Source organism: Bubalus bubalis, chromosome 3, assembly GCF_019923935.1.
Source record: "Bubalus bubalis isolate 160015118507 breed Murrah chromosome 3, NDDB_SH_1, whole genome shotgun sequence".
Classification (NCBI taxonomy): domain Eukaryota; kingdom Metazoa; phylum Chordata; class Mammalia; order Artiodactyla; family Bovidae; genus Bubalus; species Bubalus bubalis.
In genome coordinates this window covers 72,092,876-72,113,435 of record NC_059159.1, presented here as the reverse complement: position 1 = coordinate 72,113,435, position 20,560 = coordinate 72,092,876, and the positions used below count along the sequence as shown (strand labels likewise).

The following is a 20,560-nucleotide window of genomic DNA, read 5'->3' as shown; positions in this document are numbered from 1 at the left end:
CAGCAATTCCCCAACAGGGAGAGGAGTACATCAAGGCTGTCTACTGTCACCCTGCTAATTTAACGTATAGGTAGAGTACATCATGTGAAATGCCGGGCTGGATGAAGCACAAGTGGGAATCAAGACTGTCAGGAGAAATATCAACAAGCTCAGATATATAGATGATACCACCCCACTGGCAGAAAATGAAGAGGAACTAAAGAGTTTCTTGATAAGGGTGAAAGAGGAGAGTGAAAAAGCTGGCTTAAAAACTCAACATTCAAAAAAACTAAGATCATGGCATCCGATCCCATGACCTCATGGCAAAAAGATGGGGAAAAAGTGGAAACAGTGACAGTTTTTATTTTCTTGGGCTCCAAAATCACTGCAGATGGTGATTGCAGCCATTAAATTAAAAGATGCTTCCTCCTTGGAAGAAAAGCTATGACAAACTTAGCAGAGACATCACTTTGCCAACAAAGAAACATCACTTTGCCAACAAAGGTCCATCTAGTCAAAGCTATAGTTTTTCCAGTAGTCATATATGGATGTGGGAGTTGGACCATAAAGAAAAATGAGCACCGAAGAATTGATGCTTTTGAACTGTGGTGCTGGAGAAGATTCTTGAGAGTCCCTTGGACTGCAAGGCAATAAACCTGTCATTCCTAAAGGAAATCAACCCTGACTTATTCATTGGAAGGACTGATGCTGAAGCTGAAGCTCCAATACTTTGGCCACCTGAAGTGAAGAGCTGCCTCATTGGAAAAGACCTTGATGCTGGGAAAGACTGAGGGCAGGAGGAGAGGTGGGCAACAGAGCATGAGATGGTCAGATGGCATCACTGATTCAATCGACTCATGTCAAGCAACTGTGGGAGACAGCAGAGGACAGAGAAGCCTGGCATGCTGCAGTCCATGGGGTCACAGAGTCAGAGACAATTTTGCAACTGAACAACAATAGGGAGAGGAAAGAAAGAAGAAGGAAGATGGTCCCAAAGGACTGTGGATCAAAACTTCCGGTGGGAGTTGCTTTTCAAAGTACATCTGTCAGCAGGGTGAGATTAAATACAATGTGAAGCTCAGATTAAGTTTCTTCTGCTGCAGCTTTCAGCTCTCGTTTCTTATCACTTTTATTGATTCTGCTCTTACCAATGTTAAATAGAGACCATCCCAAGTCTTTGCTTGCTTATAAGCTTAGCTCATACTTGAACCATCCATATGAGTGCACTTCTCAAGAGACCAGACTCTACATTGCTCTCTTCTCCCTATTACTACAGGTTTTTCTTTTCTTTTTTAAATTTAGGGATTTCTTTAACAATTATTCTCAATTCCAGTAGAGAAGTAATGGCAACAGCTAGTATTACACAGGAGCCCCTAGGATACAAAGAAGTCAAGGGCCTAGCGGCTAACAGATGTGGGGAGCTGGCGGCTGAACTCAGCCTTGGAGCCCATGTCTGCTCCCCACCTGGGCTTCCCAGGTGGCACTAGTGGTCAAGAACCCGCCTGCAGGAGACTTCAGAACCACGGGTTCAATGCCTGGGTTGGGAAGATCCCCTGGAGGAGGGCATGGCAACCCACTCCAGCATTCTTGCCTGGAGAATTCCATGGACAGAGGAGCCTGGAGGGCTACAGTCCATAAGGTCATAAAGAGTCAGACACAACTGAGCGACTTAGGACCCACGCTGCTTCACACCAGGCCCTTCATCACAGAGTGGCTGAGCTCTTCTCCCCAGTAACAGGAAGGCGCCAGAGCCTGGTACAAAGGCGGGAACTAGGAATGTTAAGGTCTTGTTTACTAACAACACTGAATGGTCCTCTTTAACTTTCAGCTGTTTTGTAAATTATTACAGGTATCTTCCAGCCATGGATTTCCTAAAGCAGACAAGCTCCCCTTTTTCCCCCTAAATAAACATTTTTTTCCTTATTTTTTTAAAAAATTTCTTTTCAAGTAACAGAGAAGAAACACACATTCATTATAGCAAGGCAAATAACACAGAAGCATAAAGAATAAAGGTCTCCCATTCACCAAACATATTTCTCCTTAGAGGGAACCACTGTTAAGAATGTAGTGTTGGCCCTTCCACATCTTTGACATCAACACATTTTCTCTAAACAGTAAGATCGAGTTGAATTAAATAAAACATGAATATTTTTAAAACAGTCACGTAATGTTTCTTCACATCATTACTGCAATATCCAGCCTCTGCTCCATCAGAAAAAAAAGAAAACAAAGATAAGCCAGCCATCTTTTCACACAAAAGATAAAACTGATAAAATTAGTTCTGTTATGTATAAAGAAGTCAGTGCCATATTAAACTTTTTTTTTATTCATTCAGAGTCCCAATAGCCAAGTCTATACACACTTCAGCAACAGTAATATTAAATGGAATTACTGTTCCACCACAGATTCTAAAACAAAACTCCAAGAAGGTAGATAAAACTATAAATTTCCTGGAAAGTTCCCAAAAATGATCAATACAAAAACATAGTCCTTGTCCCTACTCTGGCACAACCGCATTCCTAAGAGACACGGGAACCGAAGTTTCTTGAGAATCTGGGCTCAAAGCTAGGATGAAAGCACGTTTCGCTGAGGAAGCTGCGGGCCAGGGCAGGTTTCTGTTGGCCTGAGTGTGTGTCCCCGGCTGTCCCAGGAGCACCATGGATGAGTCTGCCTAGTATTGGTTCTGACCGCAGTTTGGAAAGAGAAGTTCCCAGCCAATCTGTGGTGACCAGCAGGGCACAAAAGGAATCTGTGTTGTAGTTGCCAGGAGACTGGCCAGAGTTGGTCAAAGTACAAAAACAGCTTTTCCATAAACCTCCAGTCCTTCTTACGCCAATAAAGGGCTTTGGATTTATGAATAGGCTGACGGCTTGCGTTATTTTTTTCATTTTAAAAGTGACAGAGAATATTTTTTATTTTTCAGAAGAAAATACCAGTACAAAAAAATACACACATACAACTCGAACAAGCATCCCGTAATGAACCAAATCTCTTACCTTTGGTTGGCTTCTGAGTTCCCAAAAGAGGTGTCATCATTGACATGAAAGAAAAGAGTTTAAAAATATTTGTTAGTTAGAAGATGCCTTTTGAAGGGTAAAATTATAATAAATATTTATTTGATATTTATTAAGAACACAAAATATTAACTTTGAAATCAAACAGCAACTTGAAATAAAGGATAATTAATGTCTACTAACTTGTAAGATAGAATGCTAATTACAGAGAACTAACTTGTATCTTTCAGGTAGAAGAAAGACTGTCTGAGCACTAGATAATTTTTAAAGTCCTAATATTTCTGCCTTCTACATTTTGCTCATCCTTGTCTATGACTTGTAAATATAAAAATATTCTTTACTTCTTAGCATCTGATTCCACTTCCAAGTAGTTTCCTTTGCTCTGATAAAGCAGCAGCTTACTCTCTCTATAGAGGACCTTCTACAAAAAAAGTTCTGTTCTAAGGAAAAAAAGGTTAAAAGAACTAATTTTTTGCCAGTGAGTGACTACTAACCGAATTACTCATTTACTACTTATTCCTCTATGCTGACTCAGGTGCCTCCAACCTCCCTTCCTCTGAAAATGCCACTGGCTTACATCTCCTCAGAGAATAAGAATATAACTTAATCCAGTATAATTTTGAGGTAGTTAAACTCAGAGCAGGGCTTCCCTGGTGACTCAGTGGTAAAGAACCCAGCTGCCAACGTGGAAGATGCAGGAGACTCAGGTTCCATCCCTGGGTGCAGATGATCCCCTGGAGAAGGGAATGGCAACCCACTCCAGTATTCTTGCCTGGGAAATCCCATGGACAGAGGAGCCTGGTGGGCTGCAGTCCATGCGATCACAAAAATGTTGGACACAACTTACAGACTACACAACAACAACAACCTTAGAGAAAAGCTGTAAGAAAGGCACAAAGAGCTCCCCTCACCCAAGCTCACCAACTGCTAACACAGTCACAGCCGCCATGTTGTTCTCCCGTCCTTCTTCCCGCTCTTGTGCAGAGATGCACACACACACACACACACACACACACACCCCTGAGGGTAAGGTACAGACATGCCCCTTCAGCCCTAAACATTTCCATGTTAACTCATAAAAACAATGATGTTCACTCCACAACCAGAGGAATAACTAGTCTTTCAGAGAATCAAAAAGCCAAGTCAGACCTGCAACTTGAAAGAAAATGGTGCACAGAAACACTTCCTTTCAATTGTCTGGACATCTTGTGCCTTTGTTGCATAAGATTTCCTTTTAAATTAAATATTCATTTGTATGGAAAAATTTCAGGTCTGAACACTAAAACGCCAAGGAAAGCAGCAAATGAGTGACGCCTGTCTAACAGATTTTGGAGTAACAGCCAATGTGACTAGCACATAATAGAAAATAATTCGTCTGGGATAAGAGATATTGGGGAAACTTCCCAACAAAAAGACGGGAAACACCAGCAGAGGTGACTGACATATGCTACCACCTTTTTGTAGGTCTTTATAAACAAAGCAGAATCTCATCCATTTCAGAAGGCCCAGTTATAAACCCAGTTGAAGGTAAGAACAGAACCAGGATATATAAGATGCCTGTGTGAGGTCAAGTATTGGGTTGGCCCAAAAAGGAACTTTTTTGCAATATGCTGCAAGCTACTTCACTGAATCTTCACAGTAACTTTGAAAGGTGCTATTATCATTCCAGTTTTACAGATGAGAAACTGAAGGCTCCGTAGAGTTAAATGCCCTGTCCAAGTCACAATAATAATCAGTGACAGATCTGGGATTCGAAAGTAGGTCTTCCGATTCCCAAGTCCATGTTTTCTTCTTCCACCACACTGGTCAAAACAGCCTGGTCAAGTTTCTCCTAGACTTAAGAATCTGTGACTCATACATTAACAACTGCTCCTGGTAACAGAAACATTTCCCAATGTATTAATTTCCTCCACTCTAATTATTACCCAATAAAAGGCCACCATGTGGTGCTTATGCCGGTGTAAGTTTACTTATTCATTATATTTATAAAAACTCCAGACCATCTTTGCTGGGAGGAAAAATAAGATGTTCAGTGTGATATTTCCATTTTAGGTAAAATATTTTTATACAAAAACCAGCTCTTCCTAAAAGACAATTGACAAATACGGAATTCAACAATATATGACACACAGCAGAAGAATCTGTGGGACTAACCTGAATCCAGAACATGATAATAAAAAGAGAAACAAACCAGTAAATTAATTACAGAGCTAAGTTTCCAGCTATGGCTCCTGGTGGCTACAAACAGCAACGCTCAAATAACCTGGAGTCACTGGAAACCCAAAGCTGTAATTACAGCTCTGTACAAAAATAAATAAGCAAATTAATTAATTAAACAAAACCTTTCAACTTGTAGCTGCAATCCGATAAGGCAATGCCTCACTACTTCAAAATCCCTTATTTAGAAACCTCAGCTATCCAGATCACAGTGGAGATTTAGGAAGCAAAGAAAACCAGTCCCTTGACCAGAGAGATGGCATAAAGTAGAAGGATGAGAGTCTGAATTTCTGAGTTTTTGTTGTTGTTAAATTCACTTACAAAAAGTTCCAAAAATACTACAAAGAACTCCTGTGTACCCTTCACCCTATCCCCCAAATGATAACGTCTTATTAAAACTGCAGTAACAGTGATCAAAACCAGGTAATTAACCATCAACACAAGATTTATGAAATAATCTAGAGCAAACCTCATATAAATTTCTTCCCAACTGCCCTCATTGATGTCCTTTTTCTGGTTCAGGATCACACATTCATGGAGTTGCCATGCCTCCTCCAACTGGGGGCGGTGTGTCTCTCATAACCCTGACACCTGAGGTACCAGGCAGTTATTCTGTAGAATGTGCTCACTACAGGTCTGTCTAATGCTTCCTCCAGACTAAATACAGGTTAGGCATTGTGGCAGGCACCACAGAAGCCCTTCTAAGTACATCAATAACAGAAGGCCATCACTATGGAGGACAGTATGGAGGTTCCTTAAAAACTAAAATATGATCCAGCAATCCCACTCCTGGGCATATAACCAGACACGAGAAAAACTCTAATCTGAAAAGATACATGCACCCCATGTTCCCAGCAGCGCTATTTCCAATAGCCAACATATGGAAGCAACCTAAATGTCCATCAACAGATGAATGGATAAAGAAGATGTGGTACATATATACAATGGACTATTACTCAGCCATAAAAGAGAATTAAATAATGCCATGTGCAGCAACATGGGTGGACCTGGAGACTCTCATACTGAGTGAACTAAGTCAGAAGGAGAAAGACAAATATCATATGGTATCACTTATATGTGGAATCTTTAAAAATGACACAAATGAGTGTATTTCCAAAACAGAAATAGACTCACAGGCACAGATAACAAACTGTGGTTACCAAAAGTGAAGAGGGGTGTACAAATAGGAAATCTGGGATTAACAAATAAACACTGCTAAATCACTTCAGTTGTGTCCAACTCTATGCGACCCTATGGACTATAGCCCGCCAGACTCCTCTGTCCATGGGATTCTCCAGGCAAGAATACTGGAGTGGGTTGCCACTCCCTTCTCCAACAAATATACATTACTATATACAAAATAAACAACACGGTTCTACTGCACAGTACAGGGAACTATATTCAGAATCTTGTTAATAGCCTATAATGGAAAAGAATTACTTGGCTGTACACCTGAAATATTGTAAATCGACATTTCAATTTTTAAAAAATGCCAGAAGGCACATGATGATATCCAGATCTCACTACTGATGATGGTAGCTCTGATCATGTTACACGTGTATCCACCTTTCCACTGCAACATTACTAGTTTTCCCACTGTAGCTTTTTTCAGTGACCATTGATGAATCTTGCATACAATTACTGTTCCCCAAATGCGGTCTAGTCACTAAGATGTTAACAGCCCAGGTGAAGCAACATACGCAGATACGTTTTTTAGAAAGAGGGTGGCTTGGGAAACAGCAAATGATTTGATTATATATTTTGGATAGAACTATTTCTATGAATAAGCCACTCACCTCCTTCTTTTTACTGGCCTGGGTTAGGGACTTATCCTCACTTTTCTTTTTAATAATAAAGTACACCATAAAATTAAACTGAATTATAGTCCTAATCTTAGACTGCCACAATAAGAAGAAGAAACTTAGTGACAACTTTATATAAATTTGGAAATTTTTATTAAAACTTATGACCATGACAAAAATGAATTTTGAGTCCAAAAATAAGCCAAACAGTACTGTGTTGGGTGTAAAACAAGCTATACCAGCATGATGAGTTACAAATCAATTACTGCTATCAACTACCAAAATCAAACATGACATCCAGATCTCATTGACTCTATTAATTTTAAAGATTTAAGTTTCTGAAACTCTTACAATTTGCGACATCTGGAATCTGTTTTAATAAGATCCCTCTCCAATCCACTCTGTAACGGCTGTGTTACATCACAAAGAGTTTATTCTAATACGGCCATAGTACGTAATGATATTGTTTCCTCTCTGGACTTAAGCTGGCAGTACCAGCAACCAAACAACAATCCGTGTGACGATCATTCGTTTTTCTTTGTCTCCCCTCCCCCACTGTCAGTCTTTTTCACGTCAGGAATAAAGCTGACCTGACTAAAAATTCAGACATTGACAAGATTCATAGAGGAAGCTTATCAATCTCTACTTATCTGGCTAACGTTAAGATGGACAATTAAAAGCCCTAGTCATCGTTTCCTCAAAAACTGGAATACTACATTCAATTGTGAAGAATAAACTTTAAAGCATCATTGATAAAGTTTTCTGGAGAATAGTATTTGGATGTAGAGGGGGTTTAAAAATGATACCAGTGAAAGAATAAATCAAAGAATAGAAATATGTAGCCTGGACCAGGGAAGACTAAAAGATGACAGGATGCCACCTCAGGTAGGATCTATGGAAGAAAGTTAAGAAGAAAACAAGGGAGAGCTCTTTAACAGAAGAGTAATCAGCACTGTGTTAAACAGCCAGCTCGCCGTTAGTGGAGGTATCTGGAGAGAGAACAGGAAAGCGTCTGATGAGGATGTTGAAGAAGGAGTGAGAAGTTACACTGGATTATTTGTGCAGCTCTGTGTTTACAATGGGAAAGCCAACGTTAGGCATTCGACAAGTTATATTTCAGTACTTCTATCAGGGACACGGTGCAGAGCACCAGTGCATCCGAGCTATAGGTCAAGCATCACCTCCCACGCGACTCCCTTAGAAGGTCCCACCTCTCCAGCGAGCCAGTGTCTTCCTGCATCCCACAAGCCTGCATTCAGGTAAAGCCACTCCCTCTAACAACTCTATTTGTTCACACCCTACTCACACAGGAAAAGCTCAGATCAAATTGCATCTCCCTCGAGACACCCTCCACAAGAACCCCAAGCAAAAGTGAGTCTTCCTTCCCCCATTTCTATTAGCAAAAACTCCCTACAGATCACTTATTACCTATCAATGTCACATGATATAAACTTTCTAATATTCATATAAATGGATTATCTCCCCAACTAGACTACAAGCTTCTGAAGGACAGAGTGTGTCTTCCAGGGTTTATCAGTGTCCAACGCAAGGCTTTCTGCTTATTTAGTGAATGTTTACAATCCCTAGGTGACCTGGCCTCGCCTTCTATCTCAACCACATCTTGGGCCATCTTCCTTTCACCCTCATTGGCCTTCTTCTAACTGGCCCAGTGTACACAAGCTTCCTGGTCTACGGGCTTTCACTCGTGGTTTTTTTTCGACCTTGAAATCTTGAGGCTAAACTCATTTGCATTTCTTAGCTTATCATTTCTCTACATGTATCCTTCCGAAACATCCAATCTAAGTCAACTCACTCATGTTACTCTCAATCACAATACTCCTGATAGAATAAAAACATTTCCACCACCATCCAGGCTCCCTAAAATCATCCCCCAAACAATAAAGGAAACAAGAAGCAAATACAAATTCTATCTTCAATGAAACTAGGAGATAATTATACATGAAACATATTACACAAAGACAGAAAACACATTCACTGAAGACAAGGAAAGGTCAGAAATGAGTGGCGCTGAGTATCCCAGAAGGTGGGGGAGAGAGGGCGCCTAAGACACAGGAAGCGCATTCAAGTCACAACCTCTAATATACATCCTCAGAGAAACGTCTTTAAATCTAGAGAAAAGACAGTTTTGACAATTCTCTATTAAAATCTTCCGCCCACACTAACGGTACTTGGTTGAGAAGAGAGGGACATTCCAAGAACACAGTCACTGGGCCACAAGTGGCGTATTTCCCAATCACAGAACTTTAGAAAGATGAAAACTCAAGTTAATAAATTCCATAATTTCAAATTACCATATATTGAAATTGCACCAAAGAATACACTATTAATTAATCACTTGCAAATCACCTGCTTCTTCTCATCTGTCAAACACACTAGTAACTTTTAATTCACTGTCCACTTTTACTACAAGAAACTTTAAAATCTAACCAAAGAATTATATTAATCTTGATTCATTTGTGGGTTTAATAAAATACATTCACATGCTATGTTAACAGAGAAATACACATTCATTGTAAAAATTAGATGTGAAAATAACGTCAAGGTGTACACAGAGATTAGGATAGATTATTGAAGCACTCATTCCAAGAACATGCTTATAAATTTTTATTTCTTTCAGTATTTTTGCTTATCGCTGGTTTTCGATTTTATGAGTCTATATTTCTCTAGTTTCCCTGAATGGATTAATGTGATTAGATTTCTCTGGAAAAATTTTTTTTTTTTTTTTTTTTTTTTTTTTTACTGAGTATGAAATTAACTCTCCAGTTCTCTTACCCTTTCAGACCCAGAGCCATATGTCAGGCTCCAAACCCGAGGGCACACACTCAGTGTTCACAGGCAGTACAGCTCACAGCTGTATGTTGCTTAATCCTCACAATACTGACCAAAAACAGAAAATCAGAATATTTCACATTAGAATCCTCCTGAAAATTCAGAAGATTTGGAAACGCTAGGCCTAAATGTGCACCTGCAGCTCCTGGCTAGACCTGCACTGCTGTGCCTTCCACACGACCTGCTGGTAGGCAGGTGGCTGAGTTTTAAATTCCTGCTATGAAGAAAGCAATGGCACCCCACTCCAGTACTCTTACTTGGAAAATCCCATGGACGGAGGACCCTGGTAGGCTGCAGTCCATGGGGTCGCAAAGAGTCGGATACGACTGAGCGACTTCACTTTCACTTTTCACTTTCCTGCATTGGAGAAGGAAATGGCAACCCACTCCAGTGTTCTTGCCTGGAGAATCCCAGGGACAGGGGAGCTTGGTGGGGTGCCATCTATGGGGTCACACAGAGTCAGACACGACTGAAGTGACTTAGCAGCAGCATGAAGAAAGCAGAAGAGGGTTTTCTTCACACTCAAAGAAAACAGAGACCTACAAATTCATACCACTAAAGGCAATGTTTCCAAATCTAATCCCAAGAACCTAAAATCAAGGGCCACCACAATCTGATGAGGACTACCCTATAGATTCTCCCCACCCTAGTAAAGAATACAGTCCCCTTTAATATCCCAACAAAGAATCCTAAGTATCAAATCCCAAAAAGGAATCCTAAACGCAAATGTCACTTGGAACAATTGTTGCTGTTTAGTCACTAAGTCATGTCCGACTCATTGTGACCCATGGATTGTAGCCAGCCAGGCCCCTCTGTCCACAGAATTTTCCAGGCAAGAATACTGCAGTGGGCTGCCATTCCCTCTCCAGGAGATCTTCTCAACCCAGAGATCAAACCCACATCTCCTGTATTGGCAGGTGGATTCTTGACCACTGAGCCAATAGTAGCTATGAAACACAGCTTAAGGTGAAGTTCCTGTCCTCACTATAAGCAGTGGTAGTTCTACAATTCAGACGTAAAGTTGGAAAGCCTGAGGGCTTCAAGGGGGGGAAAGAAACACAAAATACTGGTGCACCTACATTCCTGCATCAAGAATGTTAGGTCCGTCGTTACTGTGAGGTTGATCCACGATTCAATGTTAATCTGAGGTTCAAGTCAGCCAGTGGGTTGAGAAAAACTAAAATTTCTAACCCATTACTATAATTACTCCCCAAACTCACTGCTTAGCAAATATTTCTTTAACTTCCTTATAGACTTAACTTCCTTATGTGCAAATTCAATTTCCAAGCATTCTCCAGCTAAACACTTCACTACTCACAAAGGTCTAAACTGCTTGGTTAACTAACTGAAGACTGCAGCGTTTACCACTTTGCTGAAGATATGGTTTTCATCTGTGAAATGTCTCTCCAACCCATCCCCTTTCCTTCCCAAATTCACTCTTTCACTCAGCAATATTTACTGAGTACCTGCTAAAAGCCAGATGCTAATTGTGATGCTAGAGAAACTGCACTGCACAAAATCCTAAGGGCAGGACTTCCCTGGTAGCCCACTGGTTAAGACTGCGTACTGCCAATGTAGGGGGTGCAGGCTCAATCTCTGATTGGGGAACTCAGATCCCACATACAGGGGCCAAGAGCTTTCTTAAAAAATCCTAAGAGCTTTTTCTTGACATCTGTGTTTCTTTTGCTGTCCTACATATAGGGTCATCGTTACCGTCTTTCTAAATTCCATACATTTGCGTTAATATACTGTACTGGTGTTTCTCTTTCTGACTTACTTCAGTCTGTAAAATAGGCTCTGGGACAACCCAGAGGGGAAGAATAGAGGGGGAGGTGGGAGGGGGTTCAGGATGAGGGGGAGGGGGACGGGGACATGCACCCATGGCTGATTCATGTCAATGAATGGCAAAAGCCACCACAATATTGCAAAGTAATTAGCCTCCAATTAAAACAAATTAATTTTTTAAAAAAATGCTAAGAGCTTAAATTCTTTTACAACAGAATGAATGAATGAATGTGTAATAAGTACTATGAAAAAAATAAAGTGAAAAAGGGGGAGAAAGCTGTAAGCAAGAAAAGCTCCTCACAACATCACCTTTTCCCACCTGTCCTCCTCCCCCAACTACTACTCGCTTCACTTGTAGCTGTCGGTCCTGCAGGCGTGGTGACATTTTACTTTTGGCTACCTGTGTACCTCTCCTGCTTTTTGCCCTAGTGATAACCTTCTTGTCCTTCAGAAAACAGTCACCTTCTCTGTCCTCTTTTAAGAACTATCACATCCCTTAGGCCTTCTTTTTCTCAGCAAGTACTATGGCTGTGTTGCCTCCTCCTGGACTTTGAGCTCCAGAGAGCAAAGAGCAGTTTCATTCTCCACTTCCCCAGCACCTGATGTTAAGTAGGCATTCCACAGCGCTTGCTGGAACTTACCAAGACATAATGAGCTTGTTGGGAGAAGGCAATGGCACCCCACTCCAGTACTCTTGCCTAGCAAATCCCATGGATGGAGGAGCCTGGTAGGCTGCAGTCCATGGGGAGGCGAAGAGTCGGACACGACTGAGCGACTTCACTTTCACTTTTCACTTTCATGCACCGAAGAAGGAAATGGCAACCCACTCCAGTATTCTTGCCTGGAGAATCCCAGGGACGGGAGCCTGGTGGGCTGCCGTCTACGGGGTCACACAGAGTCAGACATGACTGAAGTGACTTAGCAGCAGCAGATGAGCTTGTCTCAATTGCTCAGTAGCTAAGTTAGCTCCTGATTTACCCTGTCCCAGGCTCTCTGTAATTCCTGACACTCACCCAAAAAGTCTTAACTATTAGATATATACAGTAATATACCTTTTAGACTAGTAATTAGAATTCCATTTAGCACCAGATTCCCTGGTGGCTCAGACAGTAAAGAATCTGCCTCCAATGCAGGAGACTGGGATTCAATCCCTAGGTCTGGAAGATCCCTGGAGAAGGGAATGGCAACCCACTCTAGTACTCTTGCCTGGAGAACTCCATGGACAGAGGAGCCTGGTGGACTATACCCTATGGGGTCACAAAGAGTCGGACATGACTGAGCGACTAACATACAAATACACAGCAACTACTCAGAATATACTTGAAACAAAAGCAAAAATGCTTCTAGAAACAGAACAAAATAGAAGCCAGGCTTCTCTCCACAGATGAGACTAGAGCTACAGACCTAATACTGTAACTGTAATGTGAAGTTATGAGGGCTGCCAGGTGGCTCAGTTTGTTGTGATCCACACAGTCAAAGGCTTTGGCATAGTCAATAAAACAGAAGATGATGTTTTTCTGGAACTCTTTTGCTTTTTCAATGATCCAACGGATGTTGGCAATGTGATCTCTGGTTCCTTTGCCTTTTCTAAATCCAGCTTGAACATTTGGAAGTTCACAGTTCACGTATTATTGAAGCCTAACTTTGAGAATTTTGAGCATTACTTTACTAGCGTGTGCTGCTGCTGCTGCTACGTCACTTCAGTCGTGTCCAACTCTGTGCGACCCCATAGATGGCAGCCCACCAGGCTCCCCCATCCCTGGGATTCTCCAGGAAAGAAGACTGGAGTGGGTTGCCACTTCCTTCTCCAATACGTGTGAGATGAGTGCAATTGTGCAGTAGTTTGAGCATTCTTTGGCATTGCCTTTCTTTGGGATTGGAATGAAAACATTTTCCAGTCCTGTGGCCACTGCTGAGTTTTCCAAATTTGCTGGCATATTGAGTCCAGCACTTTCACAGCATCATCTTTTAGGATTTGAAATAGCTCAACTGGAATTCCATCACCTCCACTAGTTTTGTTCATAGTGATGCTTCCTAAGGCCCACTTGACTTCCCATTCCAGGATGTCTGGCTCTAGGTGAGTGATCACACCATCGTGATTATCAACCCTAAATATTCATTGAAAGGATTGATGCTGAAGCTTCAGTACTTTGGCCACCTGATGTGAAGAGCCAACCCATTGGAAAACATCCTGATGCTGGAAAAGATTGAAGATAGGTGGAGAAGGGGATGACAGAGGATGAGATGACTGGATGCCATCACAGACTCCATGGACATGAACTTGGGCAAAGTCCAGGAGAGGGTGAGGGACAGGGAAGCTTGGTGTGCTGCAGTTCACGGGGTCAAGAAGAGTCGGACAGGACTTGGCAACTGAACAACAACGAAAGAGGAAACCCCGAGTGGGATATAACATAGCTCACAAGACACCCCAAGTCACTTCTGTTCCCTTACAGCTCATCAGCAAGAAGCGGTACAAGCTTTGGGCGGGTATCCAGGCGATGAGCCTCGCGTCTGCTCTGTCTTAGCTGGTGGAGCTGAAAAGGATCCAGGGTCAGCACTTAAAGCATCACTGACCTGCCCTGTGAGAGCCAGGAAGCAGTGGGATCAGTATTTCAGACTACAGTGGACCAAGGAATGAATAAGAAGTGTATTCAAGACACAGAGTACTATATATTTGAAATTTGCTAAAAGAATAGATCTTAAAAGTTCTCATCTCACACACACATGCAAAATTGTAACTATGTGTGGTGATGGATGTAGTTTTAACGACTTATTGTGGTGATCAATTTGCAATATATACAAACATCAAATCATGATGAAACTTAATATAATGTTCTGAAACTTAATATAATGGTAAAAATCAATTACATCTCACTTTTTAAGAAGAGGAGTAATGTGCTTCCCAGAAGGCACAGTAGTAAAGAATCGACCTACCAATGCAGGAGACACAAGAGATTCGAGTTTGATCCCTGAGTCAGAAATAGCAAACCACTCCAGTATTCTTGCCTGGGAAATCCCACGGACAGAGGAGCCTGGTGGGCTACAATCCATGGGATCCCAAGAGTCAGACATGACTTAGCTACTGAACAACTGAGAACTGAAAAGGAAACATTTGGTCTTAAGATATTTATTAAAATGGACCCCTGAGACTTTTTCTGACAATGGTGATTCAAAATAAAAAAATGCAAGTGATCTTTTTCCTTGTCCTCAGTCATGTTTTTGCAATCCCATGGACTGTAGCCCACCAGGCTCCTCTGTCCATGGAATTCTCCAGGCAAGAATACTGGAGTAGGTGGCCATTCCCTTCTCCAGGGGATCTTCCTGACCCAGGGATTGAACCCAGGTCTCTTGCATTGCAGGCGGACTCCTTCCCATCTGAGCCACCAAGCTGTCTGCTATAGGATCAGTGCTCGACGTAAGTCCAAAACTCTAGCCATGACAGAATAACTGGCTCTACCTTTCACGCCATAGACAAGAAAACTGCACAAAATACACGGAGCAAGTGTTTTCAGACAATGGATAAGAGGCAGTGTGGGGGAATAACTCAGAGAGAAGGAAAGCAAGTGAACTGGGCCCTACAGCTGCTCAGGCTTCCTACCTACAGATGCTTGGGACACCAAGAGGAAACCCAAGGCAGGACATTGTGGCCTGAGCAGAGATGGTGGAGACTGAAGAGCTGAGGCAGTGGGAATTTGCTGGCCAGAGAAAAGGAAGCAACCCAGAGGAAGAATTCTAGGAATCTGCAAGGAGTTTCCTTCCATGGTTTGACTCAGTGCTAAACGGCACATACAGAAGGTAAGGCCCCAAAAGGCCATAAAACCATCCAGGAAATAACTACTGTGGGAGAAGCTGCTGTACACTGAACAGTCTTCAGGGCTCAGAGAAGAGGTACAACCAGCCACAACGGAAAGATCTTCTTGAACACCAGGAGGCATTGGGTTTAGAGCCCAGAAAGGTCATGGTTGAGGAGTAGTGCTGCTACTGCTGCTGCTGCTAAGTCGCTTCAGTCGTGTCCAACTCTGTGCGACCCCATAGATGGCAGCCCACCAGGCTCCCCAGTCCCTGGGATTTTCCAGGCAAGAACACTGGAGTGGGTTGCCATTTCCTTCTCCAATGCAGGAAAGTGAAAAGTGAAAGTGAAGTCACTCAGTCGTATCCAACTCTTAGCGACCCCATGGACTGCAGCCTACCAGGCTCCTCCGTCCATGGGAGTTTCCAGGCAAGAGTACTGGAGTGGGGTGCCATTGCCTTCTCCAGGAGTAGTGTGCTACACTTGCCCTACAATAAGGACTCTTCTGGCCCCGATCTAACAAAGCTCAACAGCAAGCCAAGATCCAACTGATCCAGGGGTAAATAACTCAGAAGGAGTTTCCTAGGTCTTGCTCACACCAACGAGAAGTAGGGCAATACCCTCATTCAATTTGGACTGTTTGGACATGGAATCATGTAGACACAAGCTTCACAGAGTTTTTTCTCATGGAATGATAACTGAGCACCAAGCCCTACATTAAGTACTTCATTTTCATCACAGCAATCCTATGAGACATCCTCATGTTACATCTGAGTTACTCAGCATTCAGAAATTAACACAGCCAGTGGAAGTGAAATTAAGATTCACACTGGCGTCTGCCCGCTTCAAAGCACACATTCAAGCTTCTGGTGGCAAATTCAAGGCACTCAACCAGCCACTTTCCCAGGTCAAGCACACGGTGAACATCACTAATGAACCACAACACTCCTGTTCTTCATTAAAAGAAACTTCATGCAGGGCACCCTCGGAGGGAAGTGCTGAAGACATCATTAAATATTAAAATAATGCTAAATGTCAGAGAATAAAGCAATAAGAAATACAATATTTGGCTATAACTTAGAAAATTACAAAAGTAAACGTCACAGGATGAATAGAGTACTTTCACCATAAGCTTTCAAGTCAAATTTGAAACTGTATCTCAATCAAGTTTAATTACAGTATTAATATTCATCTCTTCTCCCCAAAACTAACTTGACTTTAACTGCTACATGTCACAGATACAAATAGTCTACCCCCACCTTTTTTTTTTTTTTTTAACTAAAAGTAAAGGCTGAAATTCAAAGGAAAAAAAGACACCTATTCTTCAGTGTACAATTACGTAGCCTTTTGCTTTTTTTGGAAGCAGGAATTGTGTTTGTTTACCTCATAACATTTCCCAAAAGAAATGCTTTATGTCACCCAAAATAAACCATGCTTCCAACATTTCCATGCTTGTCACTGTTGATTTTAATAGGCAAAGGAATAATAGGGAAGGTAAAATGAATTAACAAAAGCCTTGATCTTGAAGAAAAAGGTGAGGATGTGGAAAGTGGAATCCTTTAAGAATTAAAGCATAAGTTGAGGTCACTAGCATGCAGTGCTAACACTTCACAGCCTAAGAAGGAAGCTGTATGGGCCTTCCCTGGTGGTCCAGCGGTTAAGACTTTGTGCTTCCAATGCAGGGGGTGTGGGGTTCGATCCCTGGTTGGGAGACTATGACCCCACATGTCGCACAGCACAGCTCAAGAAAAGAAGCTGTAGACATAGATATTTTGAGGAACCAAATATGCCTGGACCAGCAAAAGCCAGAAATCCCATTAGACAGCAAGAACTCCTTAAACCACATGCATCCGCACAGTAACCCGGGTTTCTTGAACTAGCCAATTGGTTAACAGCAGGAGAAATTGGCTCTCAACTGGCGGCTAAAGGAAGACTGGATGAGGAGTTAAGTACTAATAAATGGCAGAGAAGGGAGAGTTCAGTTAAACCTTGGCATTTTCTTAAGAGTTACCAATGCTGTTGTCTTTTAAAAATGCAAGTTTTTAAGATCTAATATATTCTACATATCTATGTAGTTTTAACAGTTTTATTGACATCATAATTTATATACCATAAAGTCATCCATTCTAAGGGAACAATTCACTGGCTTTTAGGAAATGTACAGGGTTGTGAGCCCCCTACCCCAATCTACTTTAAGAACAACTCTGTCACTCTGGAAAGTTTCCTCAAGCCTGGCTGTACTCAATCCCAAGTCCTTTGCCCAGCCCTTAGCAACCACTTAACAATTATATCTGCTTTCAGTCCTTCTTTTGTGAACATTTCATATAAATGAAATTATACAATATGTGGTCTTTTGCATCTGGTGTCTATCACTCAGGCGTGATTTTGTTCATTTGTTTGTTGGGGGCACTGTGCAGCATGCAGCATTTTACTTCCTCAACCAAGGATTGAACCCGTGCCCCTGCAGTGGAAGCAGAGTCCTGACCACTGGACCACCAGGGAATTCCCAAACTCAGGCATGCTGTGAGGTTCATCATTTATCAGTTCCCTGTTCCTTTTTATTCCTGGCAGTTGACAGGAATTTTAGACTGTTTCCAGTTTGGGGCTACGATCAACAGAGCTGCTATGAACATTCAAGAACAAGTCTTTGTATAGACGTTTATTTTCATTTCTACAAATCTGTGCAAGTATAGACATCTAACCAAAGAACTGCTGCACTGTAGGGTAAGTGTGTATCTGTCCTTACAGGAAACAATCCAGCCTTTTTCCTAAATGTGTGCAGCAGGTTACATGCCCACCAGCAGCAAGTCAGAGCCACAGGTCCCCCACACCTTCGCCAGCTCTCAGCAGTGTCTGCTTCACATTTACAGCTGTTCAAGTGGATGTGATGTGGCATCTTGCTGATATTAATTTGTATGTCCACAATGACCAAAGAGGTTGACAGTCTTAACATGTGTTTATATTTCACTCAAAAGAACAGAAAAATTCTCACAATCCAGTCTCTATCCCTATTTTTAGACTAGTCTAAGAAATGACAAACTCCTGGTCAAATACACACTGTTTCCTTTTCATTCATGCTTATTCCTCTGGACCGTTTCTAATTATTACTTTGTTCACTGCTTTTACCTCTTTAACCACTTTTGATTTTCTTCATAGTTTTTGTGGAGACATTAATTTTTCTCTCTCTTGGACACCTAAGAGTAAAACTGCTGGGTCATATGCTCAGCATCAATTTAACTTCATATTTGCTATTTGTTTTATGACCCATACGTGCAAAACTGCCCATCTGAAATTTAGGTCTATCTTCTTTGGATCAAGCTCAGTATGTAAAAATTTTAGTAAATTTTATTTAATTTCTAATGTCCACACTGAATGATTCAAAATATACACTGGAGTCACTGTGCCCAAGTTTAAGCCTTGAGTGTCTAACTATTCCAGGCTTATAATTGGATGGTACCAAGGACTTCAGAGCTGAAATCCCTAAGAAGCTTGCAATATAGTTGATAAGATAACAGATCATATGGAAGATGCTGTCTCCATGGCATGACGCTGTAGGAAAAAGTACTTTACAGTAGCAAGTAGAAACCCTTCGTTCAGTTTTCATTCTGCCCTGCTTTAGCTTTGTGATCCCAGTGGTCACTTAACCTCATCAAACCTCTCTGCTACTTCAGGAACCAGACAATCACCCACATAATCTGCTTCAGGGCACCGGGCAATATCCTATGTGGTATGGAAAGAACGTGGCTTGGGGACTAGACAGACGTGGGTTCAGATCTAGATTCAATAAAGGTTTGTGCTCTTATCAGGTCCACACTGCATTTCATATATTATTTTCTTTAATCTCCACAACAACCCTAAAGAATAGATTCCATTATCCTCATTTTACAAGTGGGGAAACAGGCTCAGCAAGATCAAGCTGCTTGCTCAAGTCAACAATTAAATATTAAAGATTCAAACCAAGGCAGAAGCAATACTCTGCGGAAGTGACATAATCAAAAACATGTAGGTCACGTGAGATCAATCCTGAATCTTCTTTCATGGCTCAACCTTCTCTGAATTATTTTTTCAAGGCTTTGTTTCCGTTCTTCTCTCCTTCATGAAGTGTGGTTTCCTGAATAGGCAAACAAACCTTAAGGAAATACGTTGTATTCCCAGGAGACTAAGTTGTACATTTGCAAGGGGGTGCAGGTAGAGAAGGCAATGGCACCCCACTCCAATACTCTTGCCTGGAAAATCCCATGGACGGAGGAGCCTGGTGGGCTGCAGTTCATGGGGTTGCTAGGAGTCAGACACGACTGAGCAAATTCACTTTCACTTTTCACTTTCATGCACTGGAGAAGGAAATGGCAGCCCACTCCAGTGTTCTTGCCTGGAGAATCCCAGGGATGGGGGAGCCTGGTGGGCTGCCATCTATGGGGTCGCACAGAGTTGGACACGACTGAAACGACTTAGCGGCAGCAGCAGGTAGAGAAGACTTGTCAAGCCTACCTAACAAACAGGCAAATACAGCACTTTTTGTACAACACAGACTAGGGTAGAAGGATGACTGACAACATGGGAAATGGCTTAGAAAAGAACACACCTATATCCTTTGGTTATCTCACATTCCAAGATATAACCAACTAACTCTTAAGAAGCAGTATGGCTTCAGAATTTAAGGTATTCTTAACTGAACTAAACTGTCTTAAAGAAAGCAGCGGCAATCTTAGAATGCATTAGTTTGAAGGACAAAGAAAAAAGCACTGGAAGCTTTGAATACAAATTTAGACTCTTGGAAATAAAACCGTAAATGAGGATATGAACTGAAGTTTAAAACTCACTCTGCACACACCAGTAAGAGGAACTGTGTACAGGAGGGATGCCTGCACGTTCGTTTTGTTCACTCACCTCCATACGCAAGTGTGTCAGCAATACAGGACAGCATGTCCACAAATTAACCGGTATTTCCATTTCCCAGAGAGCTGAGAGAGAGACTTGCCTAAGAAATGTGCTTGTGTAAAACTGCTGAAACTGCCAAAAAATTTTTAAGCATTCTACAAGTTTAAGTCAGTATTTCTTCATACCTTTCATAGTTTACAGTGGTAAAGAGACTGGGCTCGGGAATCAAATTGCTTGATTTTGAA

The 20,560-nt window shown here is 41.7% G+C and overlaps 1 protein-coding gene across 3 annotated transcripts in view; it reads right to left on the bottom strand.

Moving 5' to 3' along the window:
* KIF13B (kinesin family member 13B) overlaps positions 1-20,560 on the bottom strand; it is a 211,600-nt gene that overhangs the window by 132,612 nt on the left and 58,428 nt on the right. For 2 of the 3 annotated variants that reach the window (XM_044939711.2, XM_006064308.4), the window contains one exon: positions 2,976-2,988. In XM_044939711.2, coding sequence (XP_044795646.2) covers positions 2,976-2,988 — 13 coding nt within the window. The remainder of the gene's footprint in view (positions 1-2,975; positions 2,989-20,560) is intronic. The other variant, XM_044939710.2, reaches the window with a different exon arrangement.